Source organism: Chiloscyllium plagiosum, unplaced genomic scaffold (genome assembly GCF_037043375.1).
Source record: "Chiloscyllium plagiosum isolate Xiang-an unplaced genomic scaffold, Cpla_swu_hap1 HiC_scaffold_3, whole genome shotgun sequence".
NCBI classification, from domain to species: Eukaryota; Metazoa; Chordata; class Chondrichthyes; order Orectolobiformes; family Hemiscylliidae; genus Chiloscyllium; species Chiloscyllium plagiosum.
In genome coordinates, this window is record NW_028270141.1 from 58,753,529 (window position 1) to 58,769,286 (window position 15,758).

A 15,758-nucleotide genomic window follows, 5' to 3' on the forward strand; every position below is an offset into this window, starting at 1 on the left:
TAAATGCAAGGTAAGACCAAGGAACAAAAACAAATACAAAATCAGTTCACAAAAGTTCACGTTTATTTTGTGACTGCAGGCATTAGCAGAATTCATATTCGAACAGAAAAGATTTATTAATCCAATAAAATAAAAGAATGCTGGCAATTAGTTTTTTTCTTTAAAGCCTTCTAGCACTTTCTTCCAATCTCAGATTCTAACGTTATGCCTCAAACTTCATGTTGTTAGAGTGAGAGATACAGAAATGTTTATATTTGTGATCAGAATCACCAGGCTGAAGTATACTGTCACAATATGGGAGTCTGTCTCCTCCATTTTGACTAATAACCTTTAACGTAAATAGCTATTTGCCTTTTTTGAATTTAAACAAAAGCTTAAGGGATAACTGTAACCTGGTGCATTCTCCACGGCACCTGTTCATTCAATCAGGATCCATTTTACAATCAAATAACACTGTTTCTCATACAGTATAAATTGAAATTTGTTATTCTTGCATTTCCATCCTGATGAGTGAAAGGTGAAAACTCTCAACTGCATGTCTCTTTTTCTTCAGCAATTCTCATATTCTATACCATCAAGTAACTATTTAAATTTCTGTCAGTTTCATTTATCAATGTTTATTGTAATGCAGTTTTTGTCAATGCCAGCTCTCTTTGCCTGTTTTCTGTTATCGTTCCAGTATTATTTAAAACATTATTTTACAAGTTTCTATACTTATCATTCTTAACATGTTATTGCATTTTAATTTAGCATTGTACTCATCCCAATCAGGCATGCAAATGTTTTTTCATTTTGCATTCTCACTCATAATTTTCATTACTGAAATATACTCTGACAACTTCTTTGATTTCATGATTTGATTGGAATATTTTACATCTCATTCAGTTTAATCACCCACTTTTTTTTCCACCCAGGTTCGTTTCAATCCCAACCTTGACGCTCATGGATGGGTCCTTTCAGCCGGGCAATCTGGGATTGTCCGAGCACACTGTGTGCAGAGTCTTAATACACATGTGAGCAAGAAACTGATCAAGGAATGTCAAGCACAATTCAGTTTCATGTTCCAACCTACAGAAGCTGAAGCTGTTGAGAATTCCATTATCCATTCTATTTCACAGAATGTAAACACGTCAGTGCAAACAAAATAATGTGTATCAACATGGCTGGAGGGTACAAGGACACCACTCTGCTGACATGCCATTACAATAAATTTTCCATGCAAAAATGCAGTAGTGACGTGACTCCTACCTACTAGATTCAACCAGGGCACAATAACTGAACATGGAATAGGTATACATGTCTGCCAGATCAGCAGTGTATGTTTTTCTAAAAATTTATTGTACAGAAGAATATGTCTTAATTGTGTTACTGAAAATCAATCTATTGAATCAGATACATGGATTTTCAGATGAAGTATGCAAACTGAACTGCTTCTTTTACTCTCATAATTTTCAATTCTGCTGTAAAATTGAAGAACATAATTGTAGTCCTAAGTATGCTATTATGCCTTTCTTGAATCATCTTGAATTGTAGAGTTTTTTTTACTTTTTTGAGCAAAGCTTAGAGACTAATGTGGTCCACACGAACTTGTGTCTGGTTTCACAAGATCGACTTTAGGCAGATTTTTAACTGCTAAGAAAAGTTTTACAAAACCACAGTTGTTAAAATCATGAAATGTAGTATACTTTTTTTAAAGGTTGCTTTTATTTCAAAGTGATGCAAAAGCAGTGGTCCTTGTTTTACTGTTTGTTGACTTGAGCCAGTGCCTCCAATTTATGGCCTGGCATGAGGTATTCAAGATTCTTCTGTGGTACAAATTAAAATATCACTTCATGTAAATGACTGGGATTTTCAGTCTTGGAGATAGTTTTGTAATTGGTGGCCACTTGGAGCTTAGTATAAGTAAGCAACAGATCAGATTGGTATTTAAGGCAAAAAGCAGATTTGGAGTTTACCTAGAAAACATGTTACCTGGGTTAAATTGTTTTTTGTCTGCTACATACAGAATCCTAGTGATTTATAATACTGACTGAATTTAACTGAAATAAAATTGCATTTGGTTGTAAATAAGTTAATTCTTTCTCTTGTCCTAAATGTAATTGGAAGTGTAAAGTGAGAAGTCAGTTAGGACTCTTGAAAATTAGGCACATCCTTTCTACACATGTGCCTTCTCCCTGATCTTATGCAAACGGAAAGCAATTTTGCCACTATTATGCTTCTGCAAAGTTTTCTTTACTTTCAAATAGAAGTGTCAGTTTTCTTAAAGTACATAAGTCTTGCACTTATAAACAATCAGTCCCCCCAGTGTGTATGCTGCATCTTGTCAACCTTGTAGTGAAGAGCCACAGCGTTAAACATTATTGTTTGATGGCTGTGTAGCTTTTCTTTACTCTGAGTAAAATATTTGTGGATGACTTTCCTTTTCTAATTTGAATATCATTTCATGATTTGTATAACTTGGCATGTAAAACCGGCAATAGTCAATTTGCTCACACTGAGCACTGTTGTCATTTCCATACTGCTTTTCTGAGGTTAAATAATGCACTGTGTATAAAATTAGACTTTTAGCTGTGAACCTTTCTAAAAAGCACTTGGAAAACGTTCCATGCTTCTCCTACCCACCCAGAAAAAAAATTCATGATTTTCCAATTCTTTTGTAAATGTGATAATTTTAAAAAATAACTAGTGGTGTGTTTCTTTTTCAGCTTTATCCTGGGTTTCTGTTTTATATGGTGTATTTCTTTTAGTTGCTATTGCATGTAATTTTAGCATTTTTAGATCAGTAAATCTGTAACTCACCAATGTGGTTCCATGCATTTGATGTACAGCTACCTCAAACTCGAATTGATTTGGAGATTTCATATGTGATTTATAGTGATCAGAAAACACAGATTTATGTACTGCATACTTAATTGTTGGTACAACCTATGCTTCAAATGTTTTTGCTAGCATTATCACTGAAGGTTCTGTATTCTGGGATGCAAAAGATGATTACCATGGTGCTTACATTGTGCATGAATGGATGGGTGTGCTGAATGAGCGGGAGAATTCTATATCATTTATTTGGCTGATGTATATTCCTTTCAACCCCTCTATCAAAAGCATGTTGAAATCATATATTACTATGATCAGTATAGAGTTTTAATCACTCTCATTTTTTTTTTTGTAAAATCACCCCTTATCTATCTTGTTGAAATAGAAGCTGATACAGAGACCTGCACTTCCAATACAGACGTATCCAAAGTACCAACTATAATAACGTGTTTTTCCTCAGTAAAGTATATGACATTTTCAAAAATCCAATTTTGAAGGTGCAGCTAGCTGCAATGGTATGTGTCTTTTTAGATTTATTATACTTTGGCCTTCAAAAATGATTCAAAATGTTTGTTTGGTATTAGATATGCAGAAGACACTGTTAATATATAGCATGTGGAGAAATTACTTTGTGACATAGGTGTCTCCATATTTTTATTTTGTCCTATAATACATCTGTCAACTTTCAGTTGGAACAAGAAATGCATTCAAAATCTGCTCTAAATGGATTCTAGATGAATGTTAAATTACTTATTTTAATGCCTTTCCCCTTTTTTTTTCAAAAAACAAGGCGACTTGCCCTCTAGTCACTGCCAGTGCTGTTCTGTATTTAGGCACCAACTGCTAGTAATTCGAGAGATTTACCCCTCACTATTCCATTTAAGAATTATTTTGCTGATTAATATGACTGAAATTATAAACTTACTGCCTGGAAATTTATGAATTTTAACATACTTTATATCACTTTGAATGTGACTTGGTAATAACGTGCTGCTCCTGGATGCACTTTGGTTTAGATTAATGTCCTGTCATTTTCTATAAATGTTGCTGTCATAAGTGCTTTCTGAATTTAATACAAAATAAAATCCGAGTCAACTGAGAATGCTGCGATGCAAGAAAACTTCCAAGAAAAGTTGCTCATTCAGTTCATGCATTAAGAGCTTAATCCCAGTTGCTGTAAGGAATAATCATTTACCTTTATCCCGACTCATTATTTTTGATCAACCACAGGATCATTTTCTCTTAGCTGGTTTGGCTGAGCATGTCCAATGAGAATGGCACAATTATTTAAACTTATGTTTAATGTGACTATCCAATATGGGTTCTGCAATGAAACTGATTTTCTTACTTTCTCTCTAGTACTTAAAATGCTCTGTTCCTCTTCCACGCACTCACCCACAAATTTGTGAAGTTGAAACTGCTCTAACTTATTTGTCACTATTCAATGTGGCATTAGGATGTTTTTCCTCAGTATTCTAAAACCATCACAAAAATCACAAATTTCATTGTTCTAATCAAGCCAACATGCTTTACTGAAAGATGAAGCGTGTATAAACGTAGCATTTTCATTGTGCAAATGCACATGGTTATAATTTAAACAGGGGATATGCAGGTATCATTTGTTTAGAGATCTTTTTCAGAAATTGCAAAGTTGTGGTTGCAGTATGGAAATTAAAATGTTACGTTTCATTATTCAGGCTCGCAATATTGTTTGATTCATTTCAGGTTCTATATAGCTGTGTTGTGGTCAAGTCCACAAGTATGTGCTTTTCCATTACAACTTCAGTGAAACTGTTGTCTGTGTTGTATTACAATATCGGGCATGCACATTGCATATGCTCTGCTTGTATATAAATAAAATGTTGGAAAACTGGCCTTAACACGAGTAGCCAACTAAGTGATTTTGGCTTTGAAATAGAATCTTAGGGCTCCTGAGATAAAACCTTTTAAATGATTCCATACAATTCTCATGTAAGGGTCACATGACTCCCCACCACCACCACCCCCCGACACACACATGAACACACTCTGTCACTCTGTGTAATTATGCAGATAGTTCCCATAAGGGTTCAATTTGAAAGGTCTGATGTGCTAATTTTGTGCAGTATTTTCCTCAAAAGTATTTAAGTCTTCCAATACCTGTCCTTACAATACATTTTTCCTTTAACTTTTGAAGTGATTAAAAGTAGCTAGTGATTGTTTTTCAGCTGCTACATTTAAAGAATTCTGTTGAAGATTTCACATTGATTCACCTTGGTTCTGCTATACATTTGTGTAATTAATTCATTCATTCATGGTGGCTCAGTGGTTAGCACTGCTGTCTCACTGCACCAGGGTCCCAGGTTCGATTCCAGCCTCAGGCAACTGTGTGGAGTTTGCATATTCTCCCCGTGTGTGCGTGGGTTTCTTCCGGGTGCTCCGGTTTCCTCCACAGTCCAAAGATGTGCAGGTCAGGTGAACTGGCCATGCTAAATTGCCCATAGTGTTAAGTGCATTAGTCAAAGGGAAATGGATCTGGGTGGGTTACTCTTCAGAGTTTCGGTGTGGACTGGTTGGGCTGAAGGGCCTGTTTTCATACTGTAGGGAATCTAATTTGGAGCTATTCATGCATACTTAGAACATAGAACAGTACAGCACAGAACTGGCCCTTCAGCCCACGATGTGCCGACCACTGATCCTCATGTATGCACCCTCAAATTTCTGTGACCATATGCATGTCCAGTAGTCTCTTAAATGTCCCCAATGACCTTGCTTCCACAACTGCTGCTGGCAACGCATTCCATGCTCCCTCAACTTTGTGTACAGAATCCGCCTCTGACATCCCCTCTTTCCTTTCCTGCAACCAGCTTAAAACTATGACCCCTCGTGTTAGTCATTTTTGCCCTGGGAAATAGTCTCTGGCTATTGACTCTATCTATGCCTCTCATTATCTTGTATACCTCAATTAGGTCCCCTCTCCTCCTCCTTTTCTCCAATGATAAAAGTCCGAGCTCAGTCAACCTCTCTTCATAAGATAAGCCCTCCAGTCCAGGCAGCATCCTGGTAAACCTCCTCTGAACCCTCTCCAAAGCATCCACATCTTTCCTATAATAGCGTGACCAGAACTGGACGCAGTATTCCAAGTGCGGTTTTATAGAGCTGCAACAAGATCTCACGACTCTTAAACTCAATCCCCCTGTTAATGAAAGCCAAAACACCATAAGCTTTCTTAACAACCCTGTCCATTTGGGGGCCATTTTAATGGATCTATGTACCTGCACACCAAGATCCCTCTGTTCCTCCACACTGCCAGGAATCCTACCCTTAATCCTGTACTCAGCTTTCAAATTCGACCTTCCAAAATGCATCACCTCGCATTTATCCAGATTGAACTCCATCTGCCACCCCTCAGCCCATCTCTGCATCCTGTCAATTATCCTACAACAGCCCTCTATACTGTCAACGACACTTCCAACCTTTGTGTCGTCTGCAAACTTGTGGACCCGATCCCCTCATCCAAGTCATTAATAAAAATTACAAACAGTAGAGGCCCAAGGACAGAGCCCTGTGGAACACCATTCACCACAGACTTCCAGGCAGAATATTTTCCTTCTACTACCACTTGCTGTCTTCTGTTGTCCAGCCAATTCTGTATCCAGACAGCTAAGTTCCCCTGTATCCCATTCCTCCTGACTTTCTGAATGAGCCTACCATGGGGAACCTTATCAAATGCCTTGCTGAAGTCCATATACAGAGCTGAAAATGTGTTGCTGGAAAAGCGCAGCAGGTCAGACAGCATCCAGGGAACAGGAGAATCGACGTTTCAGGCATAAGCCCTTCCTCAGGAATGAAGAAGGGCTTATGTCTGAAACGTCGATTCTCCTGTTCCCTGGATGCTGCCTGACCTGCTGCGCTTTTCCAGCAACACATTTTCAGCTCTGATCTCCAGCATCTGCAGACCTCACTTTCTCCTCAAAGTCCATATACACCACATCCACAGCTCGACCCTTATCAACTTTTCTAGTCACATCCTCAAAGAACTCGATACGGTTTGTGAGGCATGACCTGCCCCTCTCAAAGCCATGTTGATTGCATTTAATCAAGCCATGCTCTTCCAGATGGTCATAAATCCTATCCCTCAGAATCCTTTCTAACACCTTGCAGACGACAAACGTGAGACTTACTGGTCTGTAATTGCCAGGAATTTCCCTATTTCCTTTCTTGAAGAGAGGAATTACATTTGCCTCTCTCCAGTCCTTAGTTACGATTCCAGTGGAGAGCAAGGATACAAAGATCTTCGCAAGTGGCGAAGCAATTGCATTTCTCGTTTCCCAAAGCAGTCAAGGACAAATCTGGTCCGGGCCTGGCGACTTGTCAATCTTAATATTTGACAAAATTTTCAGCACATCAGCTTCCTCTATCTCTATCTATTCCAGCATGCACACCTGCTCTTCAAAGGTTCCATTCACTATAAAGTTTGTTTCTTTTGTAAAGACAGAAGCAAAAAACTCATTTAGGGCTGCCCCTACCTCCTTAGACTCCACACACAAATTCCTTATGCTATCCCTACTTCAGAACAATAGTAGAAGATTTATTGAATCAAACTAATAAAATGCTCAAATTACTATTTTCCTGTAATTAGTCAAAATTCCCAAATAGTTTTGTAGCCAAAATATTAGAGTTCATTTATTCATCTCTGCAACCTGGTAAGACTAATATAGGGACATAAAAGAATCTGAAATGGAAGTCGTTTTTCACTGTCATTTACATTTTGTACAAGGGAAAATCATTTCTGATGGGCAATTATTATTACAGGTGAAAATGTGTTGCTGGAAAAGCGCAGCAGGTCAGGCAGCATCCAAGGAGCAGGAGAATCGGTGTTTCGGGCATGAGCCCTTCTTCAGGAATGAGGAAAGTGTGCCAAGCAGGCTAAGGTAAAAGGTAGGGAGGAGGGACTTGGGGGAGGGGCATTGGAAATGCAATAGATGGAAGGAGGTTAAGGTGAGGGTGATAGGCCGGAGTTGGGGTGGGGGCGGAGAGGTCAGGAAGAAGATTGCAGGTTAGGGAGGTGGTGCTGAGTTCGAGGGTTGGGACTGAGACAAGGTGGGAGGAGGGGAAATGAGGAAACTAGAGAAATCTGAGTTGGAGGGTTCCCAGGCGGAAAATGAGGTGCTTTTCCTCCAGCCATCGTGTTGCTATGGTCTGATGATCGAGGAGTCGAAGGACCTGCATGTCCTTGGTGGAGTGGGAGGGGGAGTTGAAGTGTTGAGCCACGGGGTGGTTGGGTTGGTTGGTCCGGGTGTCCTAGAGGTGTTCTCTGAAGCGTTCCGCAAGTAGGCGGCCTATCTCCCCAATATAGAGGAGGCCACATTGGGTGCAGCGGATGCAGTAATTGATGTGTGTGGAGGTGCAGGAGAATTTGTGACGGATATGGATAACGAATTCAACACGCGGCGAGACATCGAAATACCTTCATTCCCCTACGCTTTCGGATTAACGAGTTCAACATGCGGCGAGACATCGAAATCTCCCAGCTCCAGCCCCACACCAACTCCTAGCTCCCAGCCCTGCCGTATTTACACCATCCCTCCAGAACTACCCTTCTCTGAGGATGAAAGATCAGTCCTCGGCAGAGGCCTCACCTTCATTCCCCTACGCTCTTGGATTAACGAGTTCAACACGCAGCGAGACATTGAAATGACGCCTGGAGGAAGAGCGTCTCATCTTCCGCCTTGGAACCCTCCAACCACAAGGGATTAACTCAGATTTCTCCAGTTTCCTCATTTCCCCTTTCCCCTCCTCCCCCCCCATCTTGTCTCAGTCCCAACCCTCGAACTCAGCACCACCTTCCTAACCTGCAATCTTCTTCCTGACCTCTCCGCCCCCCCCCCCCCCCACCCCCACTCTGGCCTATCAACCTCACTTTATCACCCTCACCTTAACCTCCTTCCACCTATCGCATTTCCAATGCTCCTCCCCCAAGTCCCTCCTCCCTACCTTTTATCTTAGCCTGCTTGGCACACTTTCCTCATTCCTGAAGAAGGGCTCGTGCCCAAAATGCGATTCTTCTGCTCCTTGGATGCTTCCTGACCTGCTGCGCTTTTCCAGCAACACATTTTCAGCTCTGATCTCCAGCATCTGCAGTCCTCACTTTCTCCTAATTATTATTACAGCCAATCTTATTTCATAACTTGATTCTTGTTGATTAGCAATCCATGAGGATTTTACCTAAGGCCAAGTTATTACGATTTTCAATAAATTTCTCACCTACATACTTGATATCATGTTTTTTTTCTTTCACGGGGAATGGTATCACCGGCCAGAGGACAGTTAAGAGTCAACCACATTGCTGTGGGTCTGCTGTCTCATGAAAACCATGGGAGGCAATTTATTTTCCTAAAGGACATTAGTGAACCAGATGGGTTTTTATTATCAATTGTCATTAAACCCTTGATTCAAGATTCTTATTAAATTCAAATTCCACCATCTGGCGTGACAAAATTCAAACTCTGATCCTCAGAACATTCCCTTGAGCCTCCGGATTAACAATAGCACTAGGTCATTGCCTCCCAAAAGCTTATCCTTGTGCACTGCCCAGCTCAGATGTAGCACACACTCCCCATTGGGAATAAAGCAACTTCACAGTGGCCAATATTCTGTCACCAAGTCACCCTTTATTTACACGTGGAATGTTCTTCCCTCCATGCCAGCTCTGAATGCTGGGACGTCTGACTTTTGTTTTTTCTGTTTATTATATTTTATTAAACAATGCAGTTTACAAAACAATTAAGATGAACAGCTATATACAAAGAAACAGCAATTTTACAAGATATTTCTGTTTTTAATTTTTTAATTTTTGTTTTTTTTTCCACCACCAGGAAGAAAGGAAACACCCAAATCCCATGTTTATTTCGCTTTTTCCCCAGCTCTGAGTGAACAGAACCTCTGACACTCTAGTTTTTTTTACACTACCGCCTATTTGCGGTAGTGCTTATTTTTTTCTCCCCAGCACCCATGCTGTGGGTGTGCAGGTGTGATATTTCTGTTTTTCTTCTTTTTTCCAGCTTCCTCAGAGCCAACTCTGAGTGAACAGGATCTCTGACCACTCCTGTTTATTTAAAAAAAATTTTTTTTCAAAATCTCTGACACTCCTGTTCTTTTTTTTTGCAGTAGTGCTTATTTTTTTCCCCAGCACCCATGTTGTGTGTGTGCAGGTGTGACGTTTGTTTTTTTCTTTTTTTTCCTTACCCCCACACTACCGCCTAACTGTGGTAGTGCTTATTTTTCCCCAGCACCCTTGTTGTGTGTGTGCAGGTGTCATGTTACTGTTTTCCTTTTTTTAAATGTCTGATTCTCCAGTTCTTTCTTTTTCTTTTTTTAGCACAAGTGTGTGTGCAGGTTTGACATTTGTTTTTTTTTTTCTTTTTTCTTTTTTCCTTTTTTCTCTCTTTAAAAATTTAACCCCCCCACTACTGCCTAACTGTGGTAGTGCTTATTTTTCCCCAGCACCCATGTGTGTGTGCAGGTGTGAGACACAGTGAGAGACACACAGTGCATGAATCTTTATTCAGTTTCCACCACCAGGAAGATAGGAAAACACCCGTGTGGCCTTTACATCAAGGGCAATACTGTGTGATCAAACAGTGAAGGAGAGGGCAGGGACTAAATCAAAATAGAGTTGGAGGGGGAAATAATGCACTCCACTCCCTGCGGCACCCACCTCTCCTTGAACAACTCCAGGGTGTTGGTGGACACCGCGTGCTCCTTCTCCAATGAACGTTTCTGTATTTTTTTTCTTTTTCTTCTTTTTTTGTGAGACACAGTGAGAGACACAAAGTGCACGAATCTTTATTCAATTTCCACCACCAGGAAGATAGGAAAACACCCAAGTGGCCAGTGACAAGCAGTGCCCTTCACGTCAAAGGGCAGTGCTGTGTGATCAAAACAGTGAAGGGGAGGGTAGGGACTAAATCAAAATAGAGTTGGAGGGGGAAATAATGCACTTCATTCCCTGCGGCGCCCACCTCTCCCTGAACAACTCTAGGGTGTTGGTGGACACCACGTGCTCCTTCTCCAAGGAATGTTTGTGTTTTTTTTATTTTATTAAACAAATTACAAACAGTTTATAAAAAACATTTACAGCTGTACACAAGAGACAGCAATTTTACAAGGGAGAGGAGCAGCAAAGCTAGGCCCCAAACCCTACCATTCAACCATTTTACAGGGAGATGAGGACAAACCTCAAATCCCAGTTCCTCATATGACATTTGTACATTAGACAATACTGTTACATACAAAAGTGCAGACAATACAGACACAGCAAGCCCCCGCCCTCCCACCTTCCGACCACTCTAAGGCAGCCCACCCCTACCCACCTTCTGGTTCTCAGTCCACCCCATGCCCCTTCCAGTTCTCCGTCCACCCTGAAACCTTTCGACCACCTCTTAGGACAGCCCACCCCGGTACCCGCCCAGGGTGACAGTGGTCAGGACGGCCTACCCACCTTCCGGCTTCACTAACCACCCTCAGCACCTTTTGACCACCTCTGGGGCAGCCCGCCCTGGTACCTGCCCGGGGTGACAGCGCTGAGGATGGCTACCCGCCTTCTGGCTCTCGGTCATTGGGCTTACGTACCATTGGGCTCTCACCCACCCCTTTGCACCTCCGACCAGTGGGCTATCCTGGCACACCTTTCGGCCACCTCTAGGACAGCCCGTCCCCTTCCCTGGAACGACAGCGTTTAGGGTAGCCCACAAGCCTGCCGGATCTCGGCCTGCCCCTACGCGCCTTCTGGCTATGTTTCTGGTTTTTTTTGTCAGCCAGAGTTCCCTGATTGGGGCTGTTAATCTGGTCCAATCAGGGAACTAGTATTCTATAAGGTCCACCTGGCTGACCTAATTACACTCACTGCATCCCTTTCCTCTGAGGATATAGGGTGGTCCTTTTTTCTTGGAATTCCTCCTGATGCGCTTCAGCAATGGGTCAGGTTCCTCTGATTTTGCCTGTGACACAAGTGGTGTATAATACACAGTAGCTGGCCTTTTGCACCTTAAGTGTCTCAGAAAAAATTTATTCTCCATGCGGCAAAAGTATCAAGTATCATCTGCTATGTCCTTCTCAGATTCTGTGGTTGTTTCATCTCTTGACAGAGACAGAGACCCCGAGGGTTATGGCAGACTGTCTGACGGTTTCGAGAACCTAGTTACATTTTATTCATGCTCCTTTTGCAAATTTGCAGCTTTCATATGGTCCACATGCTTATTCAGAACTGTCGCTCCTACCCAAATTTCATACGTCACTGGACCTGACCTCGCATCGACCATACCTTTTATCCATGCCAGACCATTCTTGTGGTTCCTACACCAAACTTCGTTCCCTTAAGTAAGTTGTCTCTCTTGCTTAGCAGAGTCTTGTGTCCTGCCTTGGAGTTCCTGATGCTGGTGCACCCACCCACCAGATCCAGGAAAATCAAATGATGCGGGGATCTTCTCCCCATTAACAACTCTGCTGGAGATATCCCTGCAGTTGTATGAGAGGTAGTCCTGTAATAGGAACCAGGACAGTTTCGTATTTGGTGAAGCTATAGTTTCAGATTCCCCACATTGGCCTGTTTCCACAAGTCCACACCAACCCTCCGAAGAGAAACCCATCCAGACGCATTTCCCTCTGAATGATGCACCTAATACTATGGGCAATTTAGCATAGCCAACTCACTCAATCTGCACATCTTTGGACTGTGGGGGGGAAATCCACACGGACACTGGGTGAATGTGCAAATACCACACACAGTCACCTGAGGCTGGAATTGAACCGGAGTCCCTGGCACTGTGAGACAGCAGTGCTAGCCACTGTGTCACTCGATAAGCTATTTCTTTAAGCCTGCCTTCAAAGAATGGACTGATGTCTGCCAGACCACTGGATGATGGATTCTATGGAGCTGCCCTTGTATGACAAATGCCATTTGACTTTAGGAAATACTCAAATTCCCTGCTGATAAATGATGGTCCAGCACTTCTGGGAGACCCTGTGCAGCAAAAGATGTGCTCAGTTTTTCTATTATCATCCCCTTGTTTGTCGCAAGAACTCTATACTCGTCCAACCAGTTTGAGTGGGCATCTACAATGACTAAGGACACTCAGCTCAAGAAAGAATGTATAGAATCCCTACAATGTGGAAACAGGCCCTTCAACTCAGCATGTCCACAATGACCCTCTGAAGAGTAACCCAACAAGTCCCATTCCCCTACCCTATTTTCCTAAAGTGCCCTGACTAATGCAGCTAACCTACCCTGAACACTGGCCAATTCGCCTCACCTGCACATCTTTGGGATGTGGAAGGCAGCCAAAGCAAACCAGGCAGCATAGCGGCTCAGTGGTTAGTATTGCTGCCTCACAGAACCAGGGACTCAGGTGACTGTGTGCAGTTTGCACATTCTCCTTGTGTCTGCATGGGTTTCCTCCCACAATCCAAGTGCATGTCAGGAGAATTGACCATGCTAAATTGCCCATAGTGATCGGTGCTTTAGTTAGGGGTAAATATAAGGCAGAGGGAAAGGTTACTCTTCGGAGGGTCGGTGTGGACTTGTTGGGCCGAAGGGCCTGTTTCCATACTGTCAGGAATCTAATCAAACCTATGCAGGCACAGGGTTTGAATCACACCTGGGTCCCTGATGCTGTGAGGCAGTATTGCGAACCACTGACCACCCGTGTTGTTGATGTGTAACCGAGTCCAATGTTTACTCGCCCATTCCCACGAATGTGGGGGAGCTGCTGGTGATAATGTTTGTCCCATGAATGCATGGGACAAACATCTGCATCCAAGCCAAGCCACAAGATATCACTTCTCACTAACATCTTCATTTTGGAAACCCCTGGACAACCTTGGCAAAAGATGTGCCAGTATCTGGCAGTAACCTTTGCTGAGGACAATCACTTCCTTCCCAGAGTAATATGTTTTCCTCATTTATAATCTTGTCTCCCTGGTCCAAGAATGTTTCAACATTGGTTTCCACCATCGCTACCAGCTTTTTCAATTTTGCCAGGGCCAGATCTTTCTGCGTCCAAAGTCTGATATTGTCAGCTGTGAACTGGATGTGTGTCCAGAAAACTTAAAACTATTAGAGTCTTCCAGTTGTGATACCACCAGGGCGGATCTCCCAGCACGTGGCAGCTCACATATTCGCTACTTGCCTCCTGGATAGTATTCCAATTTGTAATTTAACCCACTTAGTATTACAGCCTACCGCTGAATTCGGCCTGAAGCTACGGGCAGCACTGCTTTGAATCTTTAAGTAGACCTAAAGGGGTTTGTGGTCTGCTATTAATAAAGATTTACCTTCATACAGGTATTGGTGCAACTTCCTGACTCCATCTGGGTGCTCTGCATTAGCCAAAGTCCTGGACACATACACTTTTGGGCATTCCTCTCCATTGGGCCATCTATGAGCTAATACTACCTCAGTGCTATACAGGGAGGCATCACATGGATCTTATGTTTCAACATCTTAGAAGGTGATAACAGTTCCTTCACTTCCCTGAAGACTATCGCTTGGCTACATGACCATTTCCAAGGCTGATCCTTTTTCAAAAGTTGATGCAAAGGTCCCAGGATAGAAGCCAGATTATGCTGGATCTCTAATAATTCACCAGCCAAGGAAAGAATCAAGCTCTGGTTCAGACTTTCCTTTCCTTTGATTGCCCTCTGTTTATCTTCCAACAGGTGTAACTTGGTCTTACTTACTCTATTACTTGGTGCCTGGAACATACATTATTCTCTTCCAAGGTGTGGGAGAAACATCTAAGGATTATGTCCAAGGTCTCCAAGTGCTCCTAATTATTAGCATGTTATTAGCATGTCACCTCGATAAATGGCAACCTAGGGTAGATTCTGATTTCCGTGTTGTGCTGAAGTACTGCACAGGCTGACAATACCCAAACAGCAGTAGCCTACTTTTGGGAATCCTCATCTAACTGTAAGTACAAGTACACATGACTCATGTCAAGCTTCGTGAAGGCTAGCACCTCCCCAACAGCTTTGCATATAAATTCTCCAAAAGAGGGATTGGTTATTTATTCAGCTGCGAAAAGCAGTTTAATGTTTGTTTAAACTGCCTACAAAGATGAAGCAACCAGTTGGGCTTCACAACTGGTATGATTGGTGCTGCCTATTCTGCAAAGTGCACTGGTTTGATGATTCCTTTGCTTTCCAGCTTTTTGATTTCCACCTCTACCTTTGCGCGTAAGGCCAATGGCACTGGACGGGACTGGCAGAATGGTGGAACTGCTTCCTAGTTTAACATGCAAGGTCACTTTGACTCCTTTGATAGTCCCAAGACCTTGCTGACAAATGTTCAGACAGCTAGTTTCTAACTGAAAAATGTTAAGCCAATCTAAGTGAATCTTTCTCAACCAAGTTTGCCCATTAAGCTTGGATCTGACCCTTTTTACTACAATCAATGGTAACTGAACCAGCTGCTTCTTATTAGAGACCAGAACGGAAGTTGTACCCTTAAACTATAAAGATTCATCATTATAGGTTCTTGGCATAATGAACATCTTACACAAACTTCAGGGCTGGAGTCCTGAGCGAATTTTGTTAAAGACTGGTTCTGTGATCATTGAAAAGGTTGTCCTGGTATTGACCTCCATTAGAACCAGGTGATCACTTAACCAGATATTTATTTTGACTGGATTTGATTTGGATGTTGCTCAGCAATTTAACTGTGCTTTAAAGTGAGTTTAAACACCTGATGTGTAAATGTGCTTTCTAATGTGAAATGTGTAATACAGCTGGATTTTAGCATTGATGGAATTGTCCTGCACTGTTGCTAAAATGGTGGAGGCCGAAAATCAAAAGTCTGAAATCTACCTACTATTTTTATGGGGGGAGTTGGGTATCATGCTTTGTGTGTATACATTTCACAATGGCAGTGCACATATAAATCAACAGTATCCTGTGCTCATTGA

General features: G+C 42.0%; 1 protein-coding gene across 1 annotated transcript in view; it reads left to right on the forward strand.

Annotated features, from left to right (window-relative positions):
* gtf3c2 (general transcription factor IIIC, polypeptide 2, beta) overlaps window positions 1-4,689 on the forward strand; it is a 141,425-nt gene extending 136,736 nt beyond the window's left edge. The window contains exon 18 of the mRNA XM_043682113.2: window positions 915-4,689. Coding sequence (XP_043538048.1) covers window positions 915-1,148 — 234 coding nt within the window. The 3' untranslated portion in view covers window positions 1,149-4,689. The remainder of the gene's footprint in view (window positions 1-914) is intronic.
* The last annotated feature ends 11,069 nt before the right edge of the window (window positions 4,690-15,758 follow it).